At 40.6% G+C, this 25,175-nt stretch overlaps 1 protein-coding gene across 2 annotated transcripts in view; it reads right to left on the bottom strand.

Annotated features, from left to right (window-relative positions):
* Positions 1-25,175, bottom strand: part of prkcz (protein kinase C, zeta) — a 466,471-nt gene that overhangs the window by 214,754 nt on the left and 226,542 nt on the right. For both annotated transcript variants that reach the window (XM_078238768.1, XM_078238769.1), the window contains exons 6-7: positions 18,088-18,219; positions 7,710-7,791 (exon numbers count right to left, since the gene is read on the bottom strand). In XM_078238768.1, the coding sequence (XP_078094894.1) occupies positions 7,710-7,791; positions 18,088-18,219 (214 nt within the window). The remainder of the gene's footprint in view (positions 1-7,709; positions 7,792-18,087; positions 18,220-25,175) is intronic.

Raw genomic sequence — 25,175 nt, 5'->3', positions numbered from 1 at the left:
ATATGACAAAGGCAGAGAAACTAGGAAAATTGAATACAGCCTGTTTTAGAACATAGAACAGTACAGCACAGAACAGGCCCTTCGGCCCACGATGTTGTGCCGAGCTTTATCTGAAACCAAGATCAAACTATCCCACTCCCTATCATCCAGGTGTGCTCCATGTGCCTATCCAATAACCGCTTAAATGTTCCTAAAGTGTCTGACTCCACTATCACTGCAGGCAGTCCATTCCACACCCCAACCACTCTCTGCGTAAAGAACCTACCTCTGATATCCTTCCTATATCTCCCACCATGAACCCTATAGTTATGCCCCCTTGTAATAGCTCCATCCACCCGAGGAAATAGTCTTTGAACGTTCACTCTATCTATCCCCTTCATCATTTTATAAACCTCTATTAAGTCTCCCCTCAGCCTCCTCCGCTCCAGAGAGAACAGCCCTAGCTCCCTCAACCCTCAACCTTTTGGATGGACTTTCATGATGGACTTTCTGCTCATCATGATTTTATTTCAAATCTTCTAACAAGTATTGTTGATTATGTTACCAATATCAGAAAAAACTTCCAAAAATGCAGAAAAAAAATAAATGATCAATCTCCCATCGTCCTGTTAAAGTATATTTGTAAAACAATATCAGTACAAATGCAACAAAGAAAGAAGCATTTAATAGAATAGTAATGTTCAATCAATTTCACTTCATTCATTTTTATCATTTTGCACTGCTGCAATATACCCTTCAGTTACTTAATTATTGAGGATATTTTATAACCAATCTGTCCCTTCTCGGATACAAAAACATGATTATTAGAACCTAATCTGCTCTTTTTACTGCTCCATAATTGCATGTCATGAACTATGCTAATAGCATTGGTCTTAAATAATACAAAAATACCTTACAAGCCAAGTCTCAAGGTCAGCCTGCTTTCTTCAGTTGGCTTAAGGCAGTACAGGTGGAAACTAACATTACTATTTGCTAATGTTACATTTAGTATCATCGAGCTATCTTATTTCTTTTCTATTTGTAGCCATTTTTAGGAATGATGAACACATTGCACAGGAGACAAAATGATATGTTGTCAATTTCTCCTTGTCAGGGTACCCTCATCCAGTTCCACATGTTTTCAAGCCAGTTTAAAAACAACAGTTTACTGAACAATTTTGGAATATGGCCGTCCGATTTGCAGTATTGTCTTCCAGACAGGAGTAAAATGTTTGGTTTCTGTCTACCATGACAATGTTCAAAATATGGAGTTTCCACTAATTTATCCAACAGTTGTGAATAATCCCCAACCCTACTCCCAATGCCTAGCTTGATATTTTAATTTCTCACACTAGCTGTCAAATATCACCTGCAAATGACTAATTCTCAGCAGTATGCTGTTCAAGCCTGTTCAGGTAGTTTAAGCCAGGAGGACACAGTCACAGAATAATTCTAATGTTGCGATATAATGGATTAATAGATTACTGCAATGGGTAGGACATTTGGGATCAAGGGGTAATTTAGTGCCACAAGACCTTTCCACATTATCAAAAAGCATTTAAAATGTATCCCATTCATCATGACAAAGTAAATTAATTTCAATGTTAATTCACATAGGAAAAGATCAACAGCACTTTGTTGGGAAACCTTTGGCAGAGAGTGCATACATCAATCAATATTTTCTTCTGCCACTGAAATCACAGGAATGCAAAATTCATTCTGCTTAAACGCAGTCTCCCTGCACTGTCAATCATTCTACATGAATGGAAGAAACTTCATGATATTTTTATAATAAATTTGGACCTGTTATCATAACGGCATTTAGTGGGAGCTCTGCAAAGATCAGTTACAGATTACATTCAGCATTAACTCTCAATTCTTGATCAGGAAATTCTCTTAGAAGGTTTATTTTGCTAATTACTGAAAGGACGCTATTATAACTTGGAATGCACTTTGTCAATGTTTGTAGGTTGACCATTAACTGGACGCCCTGTGATGATACAAGCAAATTGCTAGCCCCATATAAATCATGATATCCAAACAAATACTGCGGTAACGGTGCTGAAAAAGCTGGAGCTGTAGGGGGCAGAATTGGCATATGTAGAAGAATGGTTATGGAAATGATGGGGAGGGGGAAAAACTCAGTAGGAAGATTTACTTTTTGGAAGGGGAATGAACTTATAACTCTGGCCACTACTTTGAAATATAAACTCCTTCAGAAAGCAAACACAATTGTACCAATTCAAGCATGAGCAATACAAATGATTCAAATCTGTTTTACTGAAGTTGTCTTACTGTCCAGCAGATGTCATTAGAGGAACATATCAACTGCTTTTAAACACGTACAGAAATTGCCTGCATTTGAAAAATTAAGATGCCAAATTTAGCTGTTTTAAAACATTAGATACATTGATAGTCATATGTTCGATTTTGCTGTCATTGCTCTTACTAACCATTCTACATATTTCCACTAAAAATGTTTCAAAGGAAAAGGCATTATACTCTTTAAAAAATCCTGCATATGAGGTCTTGTGTCGCAGTAATAGTCCCCCTATCGCCCATCAAGAGGCTCTGGGTTCGAGATCCATGCTAGGATGTGATGGCCACGGAAGGTGTGTTCATAACGTGGCTGAACAGGTTGATTATCAACCTACAAGTCCTTCCAATACCCTTAGGGCAGTTGGTAAGAGTGTCTTCTGCTTGGCCAGAGCATGCAAAAGGCAACAGCAAATCACTCCAGTACCTGGCCAAGCATGACCATAGACCAACACACGGAAGCCCATGGTCACCAATGTTCTGTTAAGGCATGAGAAGAGAGAGTCTGCATGTGTTACATTTTTTACTTATTTCCAAGGTCCCCTGTAAATATTGGTCTCCAGTCAGCCACACCTACAGATTCCCCTTTATCCTTGCCTGTTACATCCTCAAAGAACTTTAATAAACAAGATTTCCCTTTCACAAAACAATGTTGATTCTGCTTGATCTATAGTTTCCAGCTCTGTCTCCCTCCTTTCTCAAATAAAGATACTACATTTGCTATTTTCCAATCTCCTGGGACACTTCCAGAATCTGAAGGATTTTAGAATGCCTCTACTATCTCTGCAGCCATTTCTTTTAAGACCCCAGAATGCAAGCCATTTGGTCCTGGGGACCTGCATATAAGTACAAAGGTTTCCCAGTAACTTTTCCCTGGCGATGATATTTTAGTAAAGTTTATTTATTAATCACAAGTAGTCTTACAGTAACACTGCAATGAAGTTACTGTGAAAATCCCCTAGTTGCCACACTCCAGCACCTGTTCGGTAGACTGAGGGCCAATGTACCTAATCAGCACTTCTTTCGGACTGTGGGAGGAAATCAGAGTACCCAGGGGAAACCCACACTGACAAGGGGAGAATGTGCAGACTCCGCACAGACAGTGACCCAAGCCAGGAATTGAACCCGGGTGTCCAGCACTGTGAGGCAGCAGGTCTAACCACTGTGCCACCTTTCCTCCCTCTCTTTCATCTCTTGATTTTCAAGTATCTTTGGGAAGTTTTACAAGTCTCCAACAAAGAGGAACACAAAATATCTGTTCAACTCTTTTGCCAATTCCTTGCTTTCCATTATCAATTCCTCAGAATCCCTCTCTATGGGAACAACACTCAGTTTAGTTATCATTTTCCTATACAAATACTTGTAGAAACTCTTACTATTAATTCTTGTATTTCTTGCTAGCCTTCTCTCACTCTAATTTCTCCCTCTTTTTTTTAGTTCTTGAAATCTGTCCAATCTTCTAACCCACCATTAATTTTCACAGACTTGCGCAGTGTTTCTTTCAACAACAGTGGTTCTTCCTGAGCTTCCCTATTGATGATGTGGAGATGCCGGCGTTGGACTGGGATAAACACACTAAGAAGTTTAACAACACCAGGTTAAAGTCCAACAGGTTTATTTGGTAGCAAAAGCCACACAAGCTTTCGGAGCTGCAAGCCCCTTCTTCAGGTGACCTTCTTCACTCACCTGAAGAAGGGGCTTGCAGCTCCGAAAGCTTGTGTGGCTTTTGCTTCCCTATTGAACCATGGATGATGCATCCATCTCAGAGTGCTTCCCTCACTGGGTCAAATCTTTGCTGAGAGTTATTAAATAACTCCTTAAAGGTCTGCCATTGTATCTGTACTGTCCTGCTTTTTAACCTAGTTTCCCAGTTCACTTTAGCCACCTCTGCCTTCAGAACTTTTATAATTACCTTTATTTAAGTTTAGAAGACTAATGTTAGACATGCATTTCTCACCTTCAAACTGAACATGAAATTCTATCATGTTATGATCACTGTTGCACGAAGCCTCCTTTACTGAGGTTATTGATTAATCCTGTCTCATTGCACATTACAAGGTCTAGAATAACCTGCCTCCTGGTTGGCACTAGCATGAACTCCCCTAAGAAATTGTCCTGAAAACATTTTATGAGCTAATTTTTCAGACTTTTCTTGTCAATCTGATTTGACCAATGTACATGTAGATTAAAGTCACCCATGATCATTGCAGTATCTTTCTTAAACACCCTATTTATTTATTCTTGTAAACTGTGTCCCATAGTGCAACTAGTTAGGGGAGGCTATAAACTAGTTAGGGGAGGCTATAAACTACTCCCACAAGTGCCCTCTTCCCATTCCTATTTCTTAACTGTACCCAAACTGATTCTACATTGTGCTCATTCAAGCTAAAATAATATCTCACTCTGTACTGTCATCCTTCATTAACAGAGCTACCCCAGTACTATTTCCTCCCTTCCTGTCTTTTCAAAATGTCAAATACCCTTCAATTTTCAGGTCCTGACTTTGGATACCTTGCAACCATATCTCTGTAATGTATTACCTTTACTTATAAGCAATGGGAAGCAGACTGAAAAGATAGGTGCAAGGAGGGGCTGGAGGAAGAAAAAGGAAAGATTGATGGAAAGGGCTCATGTATAATTTAGTTCATATATTGACAGAGCACACACATTCCACAGTAATAACGTGAACATGAATTGAGTTGTTTTTGGACACCTGATGTAACTATCACAAACTTTAACTTTCAAGAGCTTATGGTTTCTGAATGTTTATCATGTTGCATTAACAGGTCTTTACCATTTTTAAATGTAAATAATAGAGAATGGTGACAACAAAATAAAGAATGAAATCAATAAAATGTGAAACTGATTGAACACATCATCCAGCAGAAACAAACTTGGTCCTATGGAAATGAGACAGGAAGTCTGGGCACTGGCATGCATTCTTTTCTGTGCAATATTTTCCAAACAAGATCATAGATGAATCTAACTTTATTTTTTTAAGTACCCATTCAGAGCTACATGCAGACTGAATAGTCTATTATCTGTATTTCAACTTTGCATCTAATCAACAAATAATCTGGCATTGATTAGAAAAGATCATGTGGACGGTTATGGGCACAAGTTTGTATTTTATAATAACACAACATCTTGGTATATTAATGTACTGCGTTGTTTTGATAATTTTATTGTGAACTAAAACAAATACAAAAATTGTATTCAGCTTATCAAAAACACACTGCAGATACGTGTGTCGAAGTCAAATTTGTGATACCAATCTTTTTGGCCAAAAGTCATGTGGTCAACTTTTACACAGGTAATTTTAAGGGCTTGACATATGTGCTTGACTTTGAGCACAATGAATGAACAGGGACCTCCAGTGGCTAGGAAGCTGGGGTACTGCCAAATTAATTTAAAAAGATTATAACCCATTATAAAAGGGAGCTGAAGTCTGTGAAATAAATCGTTCTCAAACTCAATCCTCTGTTCAATATTCATAATCATAAGCTGCTGCAAAAAAAGCTAACCTATAATTGCATTGTTAATGCATTTTATAAAAAAATCCTTCCTTTGCTACAGTTTTTAAGTGACATCTCAGTGAGTCCCCTTTCTATTGCACTATGCAAAATTGCAAACAACAGTCTCTCCCTTTTAAAAAATAAATCAGCATTTATCATCTCAGCTATTAACCCATCACTGTAATTATCTCTTTCTAGCTTTTATGACAACTAGGATTTATGTTTTGCTATCATAACCCATGCTGAGTAGTTTTTGGTGGCTTCATTCTTGCCTTTCCAATTACATACCAACATGCCTATGAACTTACAAATTAGTAGCAGAAGGCGGCCATACAGCTCCTTGAGCCTGATCTTCCATTTGACAAGATCATGGCTGATCTGATTGTGGCCTCAACTCTGTTTTCCTGTCTATCCCCTATCACTTTGTCTCCCTTGTCAATCAAGGATTTAAACATCTAAACTTTAAAAATATTAAATGACCCAGCCTCCACTGCTTTCTGGGGAAAAGAATTTCACAGAGTAATGACCCTCAAAAAAAAAACCTAGTCTCCATCTTAAATGGGAGATCCCTTACTTTTAAACGGTGTTCCCTAGTTCTAGTCTCTCTCATGAGGGGAAAACATACTCTCAGCACTGACTCTATCAATTCCCCCTCAGAATCTTATATGTTTCAATAAGATCACCTCACATTCTTCTAAACTCCAATTGGTTCAGGCCCAACTTATCCAACCTATCCTCATAGGTCGAGTGACCATTCTCTGAACTGGTTCAAATGCTTTCTCAAGTAGGGGGTTCAAAACTGTTCACAGCACAGGTGTGGTCTCTCCTGTTTTTAACCTCTCCCTATCTATCTCATCTCTCTCAGGGTTTCTGCACCTTTGAGCTTTTGCTATTTATACCTTTGTCTGCAACTCCAAGTCCCATTGGTCATGCGCATGGCCTGCCCAACTTAAAATTCCAAACCATGCATGTGCAGCTCTTTCCCAGCAGCGCATGCGCAAGAGGCCAAAGATTCGTCGGGTCTTGGAGATGTCAACCACCGATGAAAACAAAGGTTAGTTTTAGTTTAATAACATGAATTTTGAAGCATTATGAATCTATTTTCACAGCACACTTGGGGGCCCCTCACGGCATAAGTGAACCACGGCACACTGGTTGGGAATTGATGCTGCCAAAGTGTACAAGTTCACATTTTCCCACATGATACTCCACCTGTCAATTTTTTGCCCACTCACTCAGCCTATCTAAATCCACTTTAAACTGTGACCTCCTCTGAATTTACTGCACTTCCTATCTTCGTGCCATCCACGAAGTTGGCAATCATACATTTGGTGCATTCATCCAAGTCACTGCAACCTGAGTATTCAAAGTAATGGTTTCTCTCCTCCCAAACCCACACAACTCTTGGTTCTGAAATTTTTGGGCCTTGATCTCTGAAAAATTAGAGTTCATCTTTACAGAAGATAAATGAAAAATCCTGTTTTTAGGTCAAAATTCATGGGGTAAACTTTTACGAGATTTTATGCGAGAATCATTAGGTCACAATGTAGAATAATTAGTGATGGTGATGCAACTCATGAACATTGCAGTACAAAGTGAAGTATTTTTCTTAAAGTTGGGAGTTGCATCAAACACACAATCAATTTCAAAAAATATAAATGAACAACATGAAATAGCTGAATTTTGTGCTCACCAAGATGATGGATGTTAGAGCTGAGAAATTGAATACTTACCATCAGCATCAAGCACTACCAAGTACAGCTCCTGCTATTATTCTTCATAAATGTGTCTTAGGTTCAACCACTGCTACATTAGTGCAACATTTTTCTGATTTTTGGCAGAACACTTTCTTTTAAATATCATCCATCATTCTTAAAGGATTGTAAGTTAAAAACTTACTTCCATCGGGTTCTTCTGAAGGAATGTCAACTTCATCAGTCTTGTCATCAAGTGGAGGTTCGGGGGAAGGCATGACCGGATCCTGATCATTAAAACAGGAAGCAGAGGAAAGTCATTCATACAGCAGAACAAACTGTTGATGTAACTGACATCCTTGTCAAGATTCCAGGTAGATGAGCAGCAAGAGATCATTTAAATTACACTCTTCCTTCCAAGCCATCAGCTGGGAGTAGCTGGCTGTCACTGCACTACAGCTCTGTTATCAAGTCTTACTCTAAATATCACTTGTACAAATACAAAACAAATAGCTCTGGGACAAGCAGACAATAACTAACAAAATGCCTCAAAGTCAAAATTTTCATAGGCACAGAAACTGTTTCCTCTGGTGGAGGAGTCCAGAAGGGAGCATAACCTTAAAATTAGAGCTAGGCAGTTCAGGATTGATGTCAGGAAATGTTTCACACAAAGGGGAGCAGAAATCTGTGATGCTCTACCTCAAAAAGTGCAATGACAAGTCAATTGAAAATTTCAAAACAATAGCTGATAGAATTTTGTCAGACAACTCCAGGGGAATTAGATTAAATGGTAGAGTGCTCGCTTTGCATGTGAGGTGTAATGGAATTGATGCCCACATTCTCCACTTTGGGCGGCATGATGATAGTGGTTAGAACTACTGCCTCACAGCGTCAGGGACCCTGGTTTGAATCCCAGCTTGGGTCACTGTGCGGAGTCTGCATATTCTCCCCGTGTCTATGTGGTTTTCCTCCAGGTCCTCCGGTTTCCTCCCACAGTCTGAAAACGTGCTGGTTAGGTGTACTGGTTATGCTAAATTCTCCCTCAGTGTACCAGAACAGGTGCTGGAGTGTGGCGACGAGGGGATTTTCACAGTAAGCCTACTGTGATACTAAGAAATGAACTTAAATTATGTTCACAGAATCAAACTATAAATGCAGTTGAGACATAGACCAACCATGACCTAACTGAATGGTAAATCAGTCTCAAGGGGTGAAAAGCCTACTCCTGTTTAAAGTTTATTAATTTATTAGTCACGAGTAGGCTTACATTAACACTGCAATGAAATTACTGTGAAAATCCCCATGTCGCCATGCTCTGGCATCTGTTCGAGTACACCGAGGGAGAATTTAGCATGACCAATTCACCTAACCAGCATGTCTTTCAGATTGTGGGAGAAAACCCACGCAGACACGGGGAGAATGTGCAAACTCCACGCAGACAGTGACCCAAGCCGGGAATTGAATCCGGGTCCCTGACACTAAGGCAGCAGTGCTAACCACTGTGCCACAGTGCCAACCTGGTCTTCTGGTCACAAGGCTTTGCCCCTTTGTTTTTGAAAGTATAATCTTTCTGTCCACATCCTTGTGCGCTTCACTGAGACCGGCAAAGACTCTATCATATGCAATGTCAGCACTCTCCCTTGCGGAACTGACAGTGGTGCCACTGTTCTGGCAATGACATCCAGCTGAGCGCATTTGCATTTACATAAGAACATAAGAAATAGGAGCAGGAGTAGGCCATCTAGCCCCTCAAGCCTGCCCCGCCATTCAATAAGATCATGGCTGATCTGAAGTGGATCAGTTCCACTTACCTGCCTGATCCCCATAACCCCTAATTCCCTTACCGATCAGGAATCCATCTATCCGTGATTTAAACATATTCAACGAGGTAGCCTCCACCACTTCAGTGGGCAGATATTCCAGAGATTCACCACCCTCTGAGAAGTAGTTCCTCCTCAACTCTGTCCTAAACTGACGCCCCTTTATTTTGAGGCTGTGCCCTCTAGTTCTAGCTTCCTTTCTAAGTGGAAAGAATCTCTACCCTATCCAGCCCCTTCATTATCTTATAGGTCTCTATAAGATCCCCCCTCAGCCTTCTAAATTCCAATGAATACACACCCAATCTGCTCAGTCTCTCCTCATAATCAACACCCCTCATCTCTGGTATCAACCTGGTGAACCTTCTCTGCACTCCCTCCAAGGCCAATATATCCTTCCGCAAATAAGGGGACCAATACTGCACACAGTATTCCAGCTGTGGCCTCACCAATGCCCTGTACAGATGCAGCAAGACATCTCTGCTTTTATATTCTATCCCCCTTGCGATATAGGCCAACATCCCATTTGCCTTCTTGATCACCTGTCGCACTTGCAGACTGGGTTTTTGCGTCTCATGCACAAGGACCCCCAGGTCCCTCTGCACAGCAGCATGTTGTAATTTCTTTCCATTTAGATAATAATCCAATTTGCTATTATTTCTTCTAAAGTGAATAACCTCGCATTTGTTAACGTTACTCCATCTGCCAGATCCTCACCCACTCACTCAGCCTGTCCAAATCTCTCTGCAGACCTTTTACGCCCTCCACATGATTCACTTTTCCGCTTATCTTTGTGTCGTCTGCAAACTTTGTTACCCTACACTCAGTCCCCTCCTCCAGATCGTCTATATAAATGGTAAATAGTTGAGGCCCCAGTACCGATCCCTGCGGCACGCCACTAGTTACCATCCGCCAACCAGAAAAGCACCCATTTATTCCGACTCTCTGCTTCCTGTCGGATAGCCAATCCCCAATCCACGCTAACACCCAACTCCGTGTGACCCAATCTTCATCAGCAACCTTTTGTGAGGCACCTTATCAAACGCCTTTTGGAAATCCAAAAACACCGCATCCACCAGTTCCCCTCAGTCAACCACACTAGTCACATCTTCATAAAAATCCAACAAGTTCGTCAAGTACGACTTTCCCCTCATGAATCCATGCTGCATCTGCTTAATCGAACCATTCTTATCCAGAATTTGAAATGTATTCCTCGGTGGCACTGAAAAGTATAACTGTACATAGCCAACAAGACAGCCCACCTCTGCACTCTTGCCAAAGCTACTGGCAGCACTGGCTTATCTTCTCTGAATAAGCCCAGCAAAGGCTCGTGTCCGAAACAACTGTAAAATGCTGACCATAAATGTACTAATGGAATTTTTTGACTGCATATATGACCACAAGCTTTCCTTATTGATTTGGGAATGTGCCTTTTCTGCCTCAGACAACTTCATCTTCCAAGCCTTTTGTGTCCACCCTAAAACCTAAATAGGTAACTTTGTCTGCTTGGAAGGCAAATTTCTCTCATTTAAGCCTAACCCTACTTCTTTAAATTGCTTCAAAACTTCCTCCAAGTTTGCCCTGTGTTCTTCAGGTGTGCCTCCTGCAATTAAAATGTCGTCGAGATAAACCATCACATTTGGGATGCCGTTTAATAGACTTTACATTATAGGTTGTAAAATTGCACTGGCTGATGAGACTCTGAAAGGCAGGCGTGTATATTGGAATAAACCCTTGTGAACATTGATGGTTACCATTCTCTCTGAGTCCTCGTCCAATTTCAACTAGGTATAACTGATGTCCAATCTGGTATATTTTAAACCCCCAGCTAGTTTGTATAGAGGTCTCCAATTTCAGGAATGGGGTTTCTGTCTATTTGAACTCCTCTTTAACTGTCAATTTATAGTCCCCACAAATCATTAAGGTCTGTGCGGCCCATTCTGAAAATTGAACAGGTTTTATGATACCTAACTCTTCCAATCTCGAGTTCAACTTCAACCTTTTGATGAAGTGCACAAGGCACGGGACGAGCTCTGAAAAATGTTGGTGTTGTCTCTGGATTCAAGTATAGTTCAACTCCCCTTATCGGTCCTAATTCATTTTTGAAGACCTCGGAATACAGCAGCTCCTGAAAACCTCCATCTTACTGACTTAATATCTTTAACCAATTCAGTTTAATCTGCTTAAGTCAATCACACCAAATTAAACAAGGTTGATGCTCCTTAATTACCAAAACAGGTAACTGTGCCATCTAATCTTTGTAGGGCACTGTGACTGTGGCTGTCCCTAAAATCTGCAGTGTCTCTCTGGTATAGGTAGACAATATAGCTCCAGACTTGTTTAATCTCAAAGGTCTGAGGCCTTTTTGAAAGTAACCAAATGCCTGTTCCCCTATGACTGTAGTCACAGTCTCTGAGTCGACTTCCATTTTAACAGGTCTGCCATTTACCATCAAGGTTATCTTGATAGGGGCACTTTACTCATTTGGACTTGGTTTAAGATAAACAATTCGGGTCCCTTGTCGGGTTCTTCAGCCAGTTTCTTCACAGGAGTTAAACCGACTGTTGTGGGCTTTTTTTTGCACACTTTTTCCTGACAGCTTTGCTCTACACCACGCTTTTGTTGCATCTGTAATTAACATAATTTCTACATCGGCAGAATTCTTGGGAGTGTTCTCCCCCACATTGAGAAGCTTGTGTCCTCGATGCGGTATCCATTTTATTGGATTCTTCAGTACCCATATTCAGGTAGGTCTCCACAACAGTCATTTCCCACCACAAATGGTTTACTTCGTTTGGCATGCCTTGCATTCACTTACACCCTGTTCTGCACAATCAGTCGTCTGGGCTAGCTCCACCATTTTTCCAAGAGAAATTTTGGTCTTTGTCAACAACTTATTTTGTATAATCAGGCTGTTTATACCACAGACCAAATGGTCCCTCAACATTTCTCCTAAAGCTGGACTAAATTCGCAATGCTCTGTTAATCCGCTCAATATGACCACGAAGCCTTGGACTACTGAGTGAAATTTGATTTAACTGTCCATTATATGGCTGGACGACATTAATATTAAGCTCCCTCTACTAAAATAGTTCAGTACTCCAGGATCATTCTGGGAGTTGGCAGACACATTGGGTCAAATGTGTTCCTGTCTGCAAATCTCTATGGTTCTAATAGCCACACTGGGCAAGGTCAATATTAACAATAAGAAGTTTCTCAACACCAGGTTAAAGTCCAACAGATTTATTTGGTAGCATGAGCTTTCGGAGCGCTGCTCCTTCATCAGGAACACTCACCTGATGAAGGAGCAGCGCTCTGAAAGCTCATGCTATCAAATAAAACTGTTTGGATATTAATCTGGTGTTGAGAGATTTCTTACTGTGCCCACTCCAATCCAACACCGGCATCTCCACATCAATATTAATAAAAGGCTAAAATTCAACAGAAAATCTGAAATACTTGCACAACTGGAGAAAACTGATTACCATTGTCAAATTCTCAATCGATATCTCATGGATCACCACTATTCAGAAACTCAACTGAACTAGCCACATAAATGGCACCGCAGGTCTGAGGCTGGCTACAATGTGGTGAGTGACTCACCTGACTCCCCAAAACTTTTCATTTTGTTTACTTATTAGTCACAAGTAGACTTACATTCACACTGCAAGTTACTGTGAAAATCCCCTAGTCGTCACACTCTTGTGCCTGTTTGGATACACAGAGAGAATTTAGCATGGCCAATTCACCTAACCTGCACATCTTTGGACTGTGGGAGGAAGCCGGTGCACCTGGAGGAAGCCCACACAGACAGAGGGAGAATGCAAACTCCACACAGACAGTGACCCAAGACGAAAATCGAACCCGGGTCCCTAGCGCTGTGAGGCAGCAGTGCTAACTACTGTGCCACTGTGCTGCTCTACATAAGGCACAAGGCAGGGGTGTGATGGAATACTCTCCAGTTTCCTGAATGGGTACAACTGCTCGAGAAACTCAACAACAAAAGACAATGCGATCTGTTTATTGGCACCCAATCAGGAGATTGAGCATCCACCCTATCAATAACTGGTGAATCACAGCTATAGCATGCACCATCCACCTGCAAGATACACACCTAAACACCAGCACATTTAACATTCAAGTGATGCATCATCCTGAACTCGCTACATATTGTTGCCATTATTGCAGGTCAATTTCTAGAGCTTACGTAATAGCATTTTGGGGGCACCTTCACCACATTGACTACAAAGGTTCAAAAAGGTGGCCTACCTATTTAAAGTTGGATAATAAATGTTGACCTTGCCAACACCTGAATCCTGAGAATTAATGTTTAAAAAAGCAAACTATCATATCGCAACTTAGAACCAAAGCAGTTGCATAGCTTATTGTTGAAGTCATAGCTGGTAACTGTTTGTCCAAAGGTCAAAGCAATGTTCTATTCAAAGTAAATTTTAATAAGTTCTGTGTTCATCTGCCTATCAGCTCAACAGAATGAGAGAACATGAAGTCATAAAACATTAAGGGAAACAGAAAGGGACATCAAGAGACTAATCAAGAAAAGTGAGACTCAAAGAAATTCGGGTGTCATCAACTGAGCAAAACTTGACATTTTTTCCCCCTGGACAAAATAAATGGTAATTAAATAAAATCAATTTCTTTGACGTGAAATGTGTGAAAGTTTTGTCTTTTTTTTAACATGCAGAATTATAAACTTGTCAATTCAGGATACCACTAATTGAATGAGTTTAACATTTCCTATACAATAGGGTTTCCCAAACTTTGCAAGCCACGGAACCCCTAGTCACCTCCCAAAAGCATCAGGGAACCCAAAGCATTCTCATAATGTTGGTTCCCTTTTTTTGCTGCAATATAGGTGCAAACACAATAATCAAATGTGAACAAATCTTTTCTTACTATATCTATGCATATATTAGAATTGAAAAGAGGCACAAAGTCACAAATACATTAAGATAAAAGCAAATCACTGTGGAATCTGAAACAAAAACAGAAAATGCTGGAAAGTCTGATAGCATCTGTGGAGACAATAGAACTAACGTTTCGAGTCTGGATGACCCTTTGTCAAAGCTGAAGACACTAGAAAATTGGGTGATATTTATACTGTTAGGGTGAGGGGGGTGGGAGAAATTGACAAAGATGTCATAGACAAAAAGACAAAGGGAATGTAAATGGTGGTGATCAAGGCTAAGAAGGGTGCTGATAGCAGCCCATTAAGAGATCAGATTGTGCAAGTGGCAGAACAAAGGTAAGCAGAGCTTAAAGAAAAACCTGAGATGGGTCTAGTCGAGTGAGGGGAGGGGAGACCATAGTGGGGGAAAAAGATGGAAAGTGAGATTTTAAAAAAGGTGGAAAAATAAAATGTTGGAAGGAAAAAAAAACACCTACCCACACACACACCTCCAAGTGCCATGCAGAATTACACATTCATAAGATGCCTAGATACATCTATTGTTCATGTTCTTCACTACCAATATTTTATAAGCTTCATTATAGAAACCACAAAAGAACTATTTTAGCTAACTTATGACACATCTGAAGTTAATTCTAATTTATTATAACTCATACTACAGGCAGGAGAGTCTGCACTCCTGCACGTGTCTTTTTAGATTTCGCAGGCCTATCATTTATTACCATTATTTTCTCATTTCAGACCTGACCTGCAGCCTTTTTTTGTCAATTTCACCTGAATTTTCCTCTTTTTATGGGTATATCTGATGAACAGCCTCAATTGTTCACATAGTGTGTGTTCCTCTCATGTCTCCAATTACCTTATGCTTCTTTTCACAGCCTGATGTAAAGAATGTCCCAATTAAAAAACAATGTCTTGTGTTTCTGTTAAATAGGTTACAGGTCATTCTTGTCTACAAGATTCAAGTCACGAGTGCAATGGAATACTTGCCACACTCATGTATCAGTGCAGCTCAAACCGAGAAGCTCAAAACTATCCAAGACAAAGCAGCACAATTGATCGGCATCCCATCCATCATCTTAAACATTTATTCCCTCCATCACCACCACAGTGACAGCAGTGTACAACGTATACAAGATGCACTGCAGTCTCCTGGGACAGTACCTTCCAAACCTCTGTGACTATTAAAAACAACCACCACCTGCTAGTTCCCCTCCAAGCCACTATACTGTTGTTCCTTCACTGGGCCAAAACCCTGAAACCTCCTTCCTGACAGCACTGTGGGTGTTCCTGCACCAGATACATTGCAATGATTCAGGAAGGCAGTTCATCACCACTTCCTTGAGGGCAATTAGGAATGGGCAATAAATCCTGGCCTTGCCAGTGATGCTCCCATCCCATGAAAGAATAAGTAAAAGTGGGTTTTCCATTTCTTCCCTCCCTTAATGCAATTTAAATTAAAAAACGTTACACATATTAATTTTTTTAACAAACATACACTAGGGAAGAGCTTCTACCATTCCTACCCAGTCTGCGCATATAATTCCATACTTGTGATAAGCTCAATGTTCGCTGAAGTGACCAAGCAAATCATTCAGTTGTAAAACAACCTCAGCAATACTGATTAATAAAAAAATAAATTGAACCTTATCTATTGCCAATGTATCAGTATAAGAATAAGACAAAGGCAATTTCAGTACTGTCAAATCCTAAACTAATTCTGGGGGCTGGTGGTCAACCTGGGAAATTGTCCTACAGACTAATCAAGCAACAGCCTGAAAGAGTGATTCTTATTCAGAATCATAGTAACTTGTAGCACTCTTGAACAGGCATTGTCCCACCTGATAGCAGGATACATTCACCAGAGAAGGGAGCACAGTGACAGACAATTAGGTGGGAGTGGGATTGGTGATATGCCTCAGGAAAATTCTGATCAAACAAAACTCAGGAAACCTCCATTTGACCAAACTCCCAAGGCCCCCCAGCCCCTCCCCACAGCACCACTGCCATCACAACTGATAGATTAATATTTCTCCATATTGAACACCACTCGGAGGAAGCATTGAGGGAAGCAAGGTCACAAAAGAGACTCTGGTTATGCTTCAACCAGGACTACTCAATGATATTGTCAACAGAATCCACAAACATGGGAAAGGGCGAAGAGAACATTTGTGTCTAAATGAAGCGAAAAAAATCGCACACAACAAAGAAAGATGCTGAAATAAATGTACAACATCAAGTTGTACATCAGCCAAGTTTCAATAACTGAACAGTGAAAACCAAGCCATATAAAGGCACAAAAACTCTATTCCACCATAGCTGCTCTTAGTCATAAATTCTTTGGATGGCCTTGTCCTACACCTCTACAATCTCCTTCAGTTTAACACACTCCGTTTTTCCTTTGTTAAGTACACTGATGTAAATTCTAGGCTAAAGGCTCAACATAGTTGCAAGTTGTTATTGTTGGATAATTCAGTAAAAAAAACCCATTAAAAAGCATGAGGAAAAACTATGAGAAAAAATGAAGGTCAAATGAAATTCAAGAAGTAGGCCATTCAATAAGATCATGGCTGATCTGATTGAGGTCTTACTGTCTGCTCTCCATAAACTTCAACGCCCTTGTAAATTAAAAAAAAATGTTGTCCAGCAGCCTCGAGTATATTTCATGCACCAGGCTCCTCTGCTGCCTGGGGAAGAGAATTCCAAAGACTAAGGATCCTCAGAGAAGAAATTCCTCTTCATTTCCATCTTAAACGAGAATCTCCCTTACTTTTAAACTGTGCTTCCAAGTTCTAGATGCTCCCAGGAGAGGAAACTTCTCTCAGCCTCTATCCTGTCAACCCTCAGAATCTTTCTCATTCTTCTAAACTCCAAGTAATATAGGTCCAGCCTGCTGAACTCTAAATAGAAAAATACCTAAGTAAATCAAATCAGTAAGAATCAATAGTTTCTTGACCGAATAAAACAAACCAAATCTTTAACTGGTAGAGTTTTGCTGAAAAATCAAACAAATTATGTTTGTTTTTGGCTGCTATCTTTCAAACATATCTGAACAAAAGAAATGCATCATTAAATTGTACCGTGAAAGAACAAAGAACACGAGGGAAGTTAACATAAAACAGTAGGTGTTATGTGAAAACTTAATGTAGCTAGTTAAATTTCTAACAATTACATTGACAACTGTTCTGACTCAATCAAACTGGGGCAAGATACTGAGTCAAGAACTGAACGTTATGAAATTGGTAAACTATCAACGAAGCCTACAAATGATGTACTGGGATAGCCTAACCGAGGGTGGGTTTAGGACTAAAAGGGTGTCATAAGTACCAAATCTCATATTTTTGATGATTTTCCAAAAATTATAACTCAGTCCCATCGCATCTTCCCTGCAGGTGGCATGGTAGCACAGTGGTTAGCTCTGTTGCCTCACAGCACCAAAAACCTTGGTTCAATTCTGGCCTTGGGTGACTGTGTGGAGTTTGCACATTCTCCCCGTGTCTGTGTGGGTTTCCTCTCACAATCCAAAGATGTGCAGGTTAGGTGGATTAGGTATGGTAAATGTGCTGTATTATGGGGATTTAAGTATTCACAGAAATAATAATACTAACTACGACAGCTTAACTGCTCTCAGATGGGAGAAATAAGAAAAAACTATGTCTAACCATGGAACAGTACGATATTCGAAAGTGAAGAAGCCTGCAAGCTAGAACACCTTCCACTATTAACTATAAGCAGAGTTGTTCAAAACAAAACCAAAGTGGGGAGAGAATGAAGAACAAAATTAGGCATAAACAATAAATCATGTCAACTTCTAGCACATGGAGGTATGCACTACTTACCATATGCCTTTGGCAGGTCCGAGGAACAAGTCTGTGACAGCGCTTATGGACCAACAATTTGCAGTTGATACACTTGTAGCCCTGCCTGCCTAGACCCCATATCCTTTCACTGCAGTGTCCACAGTAGGCCTTCTGCAGAGAAGAAAAACAGAATTAGCACATATTTTCAATGTTAGGTCTTAAAAATTGTACCCACTTATGACAAGCGTGCCTGTTCTCCACAAATGGACTTGAATGCAAGAGGTTGTTGAATTAAGGTCAATCCCACAATGCAGTGTGGAAAAGGAAGCTGGTCAAAGGGAAGCTGGTGCTGAGAGGACGTTGCTCCTCATGGGGATAATCTAGAACACGGGCACAGTTTCAGAATAAGAGGTTCCCCCATTCATGACAAGGATAAGGATGAGGCAGCAGCAATGTTACTGGACTAGCAATCACGAGGTCAAGACTAATGATCTAGGAACGCGGGTTCAAAGTCCACCACCGCAGCTGCTGGAATTTTAATTTGATTAATTAATAAATTCCTGTGATTATAAAACTCTGGAATTGAAAGTTACCCTCAGTAATAATGCCACAAAACTATCATTGCTTATTGTGAAAACCCATCTGGTTCACTAATACAGTGGTTTTTAACAGGTGTGCTGTGAGAACTATCCCAAGTGTGCTGTAAAGTTTTGTACAAAGGCAACGAAAATCAATGTAAAGCATATTGTTTCATCGTAAACAATATTCAATCCAACCAGAAGTACAACTTATAAAAGTCATGAAAATTAGGTATTGGTCTTTCAATTCTAAAACATGAACATTTTAAATGCAGGTGGCCAAAGGGTGAAATTGAGATGATGTGATCATTTTTACTCATCGCCATAGAAACCAAGCAGTAGCATTTGCGTGCTTTTTGTATTGAAAGTAAAGCAAGACAAAACAAGCTAGTTTGAGGCACTGAAATTGACTGAATCCACATTTATTTACTCGATCTATTTTATGTCCCCTGATCTTAGACAAAATGGGTAAGTTTGATTTCGCCATTTATTCAATCGCTGATGAAACATCTGAACCCCAAGAAAAAGAAAACAAAAAATCTTCAGAGACAGAATAATGAGGGCCAACTGGCCTTTGGATTTTCATGGACAGGGGATGCTGCTTGCCCCTTACCTGAATGTCTCATCTGCATAGAGAAGCTGGCAAGCTTTGCGCTGGTACCAAGATGAAATACCATTTGCAGACAAAACACTCATCCCTTACAAACAACAACGTTCAGTATTTCAAAGACTTTAAAGAAAACATGAAGCAGATCCGACATCTGATGGGAGCGTGCATGGGTATCAGATAAAGCTCAAGAGGCGAGTTAACTGTTGGCTGAGCTTGTAGCAAAATCAAAAAAGCCCTATATCATTGCCAAAATTATGCTTGCATGTAAAACAAAATCATTGGTGTGACGATAGGAGCTGATGCTTCAAAAGAGATTGACAAGATTCCATTCTCTGATAATACAGTTAAACGGTGAATTGACGACATGTCAGCTGATGTCGAGGAGATGCTGAAAGAGAAGTTAGCGACTAGTGTTTTGCAGATTGATGAGTTCACCGATACAAGCGAACACTGGCAGCTGCTGGCCAATGTTCGGTATGTTGATGGGGGACTTCGTTTAGGAGAATTTTTTATTCTCTAAGGAAGTACCACATTATGCAACTGGCAAGGAAATATTTTGGGTAATAGGTACTCATTTGAAGGAAAACAAACTTACCTGGGCCATATGTTGGAGCATTTGCACTGAGGGAGCAGCCTCCGTGATGGGGAAAGTCAAAGGACGTGTCAGTTAGGTGAAAGAGCCAAATTCCTGAAATTCACATCAACCATTGTATCCTCCACCATGAAGAGCAAAATCCTGACATGCATATCAACCATTGTATCCTGCAATATGAAACTCTTGTAGCCAAAACACTGCCACTAGGTAGCTGCAATATGAGAGCAAGCCGTGAAAATCATGAATTACATAAAATTCATGTAATCGTGAATTACATAAAAGCACGTTTGTTCACAATTTTGTGCGCAGAAATGCGGCCGGGCATCAGTTTACTGTTACACACAGGTGCGTGCCATGGTTATCCCCAGAGAGAACTGACAGAGATTTCAAAATACATGAACTGCCTTATAAAAAGTTACTATCTGATAATTATTGTGGGCTAAGCTTGGATATCTTGCACACATTTTCAGCCATCTGAATGAGCTGAATGCTAAAATGCAGGGGAAGAACGAGACAATCCTGACCATCACAGTTGAACTTTAAGGCTGTGTGTCAAAACTGGGCCTTTGGCAAAAGACAGTGACAGAGGGTTCATTTGAGACATTGTTAGCAGCAGATGCAGCTGTCAAAACGCTGTTAAGAGAAGTTTAAATACTACTTCCCCTCAACAAATGTGGATGACTACGACTGGATATGTGATCCGTTTTTCACTTTTGGGACGACACGGTTGCTGCCTCACAGCGCCAGGGACCCGGGTTCCATTCCGGCCTTGGGTGACTGCCTCTGTGAAGTTTGCATGTTCTGCCTGTGTCTGCGTGTGTTTCCTCTGGATGCTCTGGTTTCCTCCCACAGTCCAAAGATGTGCGGGTTAGGTGGATTGGCCATGGTAAATTGCCCCATAGTGTCAGGGGGATTAGCAGGCTAAATATATGGGGATAGGGTCTGGGTGGGATTGTTGTTGGTGCAGGCTCGATGGGCCGAATTGCCTTTTTCTGCACTGTTGGAATTCTGTGATTCTGATTCATAACAAAAGCTGGAATTAAAAGAAAGAACTACAGAGTGTGGACTTGGTACCCTCATAGATCCATCTGTAGTTCTGGTACCCAGAATTACAGATGGATCATGCAATGAAGCTGAAGTTTGGAGGGGTGTCTTTGGATGTGTCCTAGTTGCCTGCGGCACATGAATATCTGGGGATCTGACCACTCTTGCCGTTTCCGACAAGAGTGCTCGGCGGGCTAGCATTTTCAACACAGGCACATGTAAAAAAACAACAGGAGGGAGCATTTGTCAGTGGAACAAGATTTGCAGGTGGTCCTTTCAGCAATTCTTCCCCAGATCAAAAGACTCTGCGCATACCAGCAGCCTCAGGTTTCCCACTAATCCGGTACGTTGCTGTTACTTTGCATTTTGCTCTGATCCATTGAATTTCAATTATTTATTGGTTCAACTATTTAATAAAAATTATATTTTAAAAAATAGTTCTAAACATGAAATTCATAATGAGAAAAAGGCAAAATTTAGACACCTGAACTGGGTGCAATGTGTGGAATGGATTTAGGATGATGAATAGGTAGAAATAGTTGAGTTGAGCATATTTTGTAAATATGTCTGTGCTCACTGTCAAAGATGGTGCATTCTGTGTGAATTTGAAACGTGAATGAATTTAATCTTTATTTAGCTTGTTGTAAACAATATGCTGCAGATCTCTCTAGTAAGATCTGTAGCCACCATAAATTTAAGTAATTGTGACGTTCATGAGCAATGGATTCAGCTGAAAAAAGTGGGCGTGCCATGGAATTATTTGTCTCATTGAAGCGTATCTTGTTACTGAAAAGGTTGCACTCATGCAATTCTGGAAGGAAATCTACCATCCTCACCTAGTCTGGCTTACAAGCGACTCCAGATCTCAGCAATGTTGTTGACTCTTAGCTGTCCTCTGATACAGCCTAAGTAAGCCACTCAGTTGTACCAAACCACTCCAGGAAAGTCAACAAAGGAATAAAACAGGACAGACCACCTGGCATTGAATTAAGCATCGGAACTGACAATGGTACACCCGCCCTGCTAACCCTGCAAAGTCATCCTTCCTAACGTCTGGGGACTTGTGCCAAAATTGGGAGAGCTGTTCCACAGTCTGACAAAGATATACTTACAGAATCACACCCTCCAGGCAATGTCACAGACTCTGCCATCACCATCCCTGAGTATGTATGTCCTGTCCCACTGTCAGGAGGGACCCATCAGAGGCAGCAGTGCAGTGCTATGCAGTCAAGTGGGAGTTGCCCTGGGAGTCCTCAACATTGATTCCAGATCCCATGAAGTTTCATGGGGTATCGGGTTAAACATAAGCAATTAAACCTCCTACTGATTACCATCCATCGCATTCCCTCATTTGATAATCAGTTGGTACTCCTCCATGTTGAACACCATTTGGAAGAAGCACTGAGGGTACCAAGTCCACACTCTGGGTGAGAACTTCATTGTCCATTACCAAGAGTGGTTCAATAGCACCACTATTGACCAAGCAGGCCAAGACCTGAAAAACATATTTTTCAAACTAATTGTAGAGTCTGTCGGGGTGGTAATTGGTCAGATTGGATTTGTCCTGCTTTTTGTGGATAGGACATAACTGGGCATTTGTTGATCTTGTCGAGTCAATGTCAGTGTTATAGCTGGACTGGAACAGTCCAGTTCGACACATGGCTAGTTCTGGAACACGCATCTTCAGTACTACCATCAAGACAGTTGGCAGAAAATAAGGAGAGAGCAGATGAATTAAACTGGTGTTTTTGCATCAGTCTTCACTATAGAGAGTACAAGTAACATCCCAGAAGTAGCTGTAAAACAAGCTGAAAGGAAGATGACGTGGAAGGCGGAACTCGGAAAAATTACAATCACTAGGAAAGTGATACCGACAAAATTGTTGGTGCTGCAGCTGGAAGACTTCAGTCTAAGGTCTTAAAAGCAGCAGCGAGTGACATAGTTCATGTGTCATTTTACCAAAATTGCCTAGATTCAGGTAAGGTTCCATTAGATTGGAAAATTGTAAATGTAACTTCTTTATTTAAAAAGGGAAGGATACAGAAAGCAGAAAGCTACAGGCCGTTAGCTTAATATGTTATAGAGAAAATATTAGAAGCTATTATTAAAGACGTTATAGCAGGGGACTTAGAAAAAATCAAGGCAATCAGGCAGAGTCCATGTTGTTGTGTGAAAGGGAAATAATATTTAACCTACTTACTGGACTTCTTTGAAGTAACATGCTGTGGGTAAAGGGGAACTGGTGAATATGCTGCACTTAGATTTTCAAACGTCATTTGATAAGGGTGCCACTTGAAAGGTTATTGCGGAAAATTAAAGTTCATGGTGTAGGGAGTAGTATATTGGCATGGATATAAGATAGGCTGGCATTCTTTTTCTGGCTCCAGGCTCCTAACCAGTGGTGTGACCAGCTCTCTGACTGCACTATCCACGTAGCACTCAGCCTTGCGGATGCACGCCAGTGATCCCAGCCACTGCTTGAGCTCCAAAACTCAGAGCTCAGGTTGCTGTAGATGGTGACACTTCCTGCACATCATCGTCTAGATCAGCAGTAGTGTCCATAACTTTCCACATACTTTATGACGCGCATTCCATGTTACCGAACTGTCCTGTCAGGCCTTTACTTAACTTTGGTTTATATATATCAACTTACTTTTACTTGGCCTTAATGGATGAATCCAACACACACTTAACCACTCAACATGCTTACTATTAGCAATAAACTTCACTCAAAGCACCTCTTTCCCCCATGCACGATTTCCCATGCGAATCTAATTAGCTACTCACTCTGGTGTAGTCACCTGACCGTGCACCCTTTACTGGTCTTCGTATGTTATGAACACTAACTCTTTCATTATCCATTTTTTTTTACATTGGGAAGCATGTTGCCTCTGCTCTGCATTCTCCAGTAACTCTTTATATAGTAAGAAGTTCAATACATGGTAGAATCATGGACTTGTATCCATGTCTAATTTTTCTGCAGCATACTATTCTGCTGCAATAAAGCAACCTGCCCCCTATCCTCCTTTAAATGATGACACATTTGGAAATATTACAAAAATGTTTTAGAAAATTATTCTGCAGCTTTAATCCAACTGAATTTGATCATATATGGTAAATGAAGTCAGAATGCGAGCTAGTCGGTGAGATAATACATTAACTGCTTAGTACAACGACATAAGGAGCTCATTTCTCACACAACAATCTTGTAATTTCAATAGTGCATCTTCAGAAAAGGACAAGCTACTTCAAAACCAGCTGTTCCATATTGGGTGATAGAAACAGCAAGACAGCATGGAAGTCCAAACAGCAGAGAAAGAAATGAAAACATGAATTAGCAGAAGTGTGAATATGAACTTATAAATTGATTACAGAACAACATTAGCAGTTGGGGTCATGTTACCACTGGAGAATTAGAAAAAGTCTGTTAATTTATGACAGGTGAGAACACTCCAACCGGTTTATCTCATTTTACCTTACATTTACCCTACTACAGATTATCTCTTGTATTAGAATAATTATAGGTATATAGAGGTCAGATAAAGTGGTTGGAGCATGCTTACTAGGTACATCAAGGAGTTAAAATTACATCCTAAGTCGAAGCCATTCAAGTCAACCAAATGTGTTATAACTTCCAAACATATTTCAAACTGGAGATCAATTCCATAACAGGTGCTAACCCATGGCATTACAAACATTGTCAGAAAACATGGTTACCCCATTTGTCTACCTTTAATTTGGTTATTGATGATCTGCTTTTCATTTTTTGCTTCTGTCTCTCTTTTTGTTATTCTCGGCTGCTTTTTTCTGCTTGACAGCTCCTTTGTCTCCTTTTTAACCCTCTTCTTCTTCTTCAATTGTCTCCGTCAACCTCCTTTGGATGGAGATGGTGAGAAGGTACGAGTGATGCAGTAATGAAAAGTGGAGCCAGAGGAAATGGGCGAGGTATTAAATGAGTACTTTGCGTCAGTATTCACCAAGGAGAAGGACTTGGTGGATGATGAATCTGGGAAAGGATGTGTAGATAGTTTGAGTCATGTTGAGATCAAAAAGGAGGTGGTACTGGGGTTCTTGAGAAATATTAAGGTAGACAAGTCCCCAGGGCCTGATGGGATATACCCCAGAATACTGAGAGAGGCAAGGAAGGAAATTGCTGGGGCCTTGAGAGAAATCTTTGTATCCTCATTGGCTATAGGGGAGGTCCCAGAGGATTGGAGAATAGCCAACTTTGTTCCTTTGTTTAAGAAGGGTAGAAAGAATAATCCAGGTAATTACAGGCCGGTGAGCCTTACATCAGTGG

Source organism: Mustelus asterias, chromosome 22 (genome assembly GCF_964213995.1).
Source record: "Mustelus asterias chromosome 22, sMusAst1.hap1.1, whole genome shotgun sequence".
Lineage (NCBI taxonomy): Eukaryota > Metazoa > Chordata > Chondrichthyes > Carcharhiniformes > Triakidae > Mustelus > Mustelus asterias.
The sequence above is the reverse complement of the archived record's forward strand: the minus strand, read 5'-3'. Positions and strand labels throughout refer to the sequence as shown.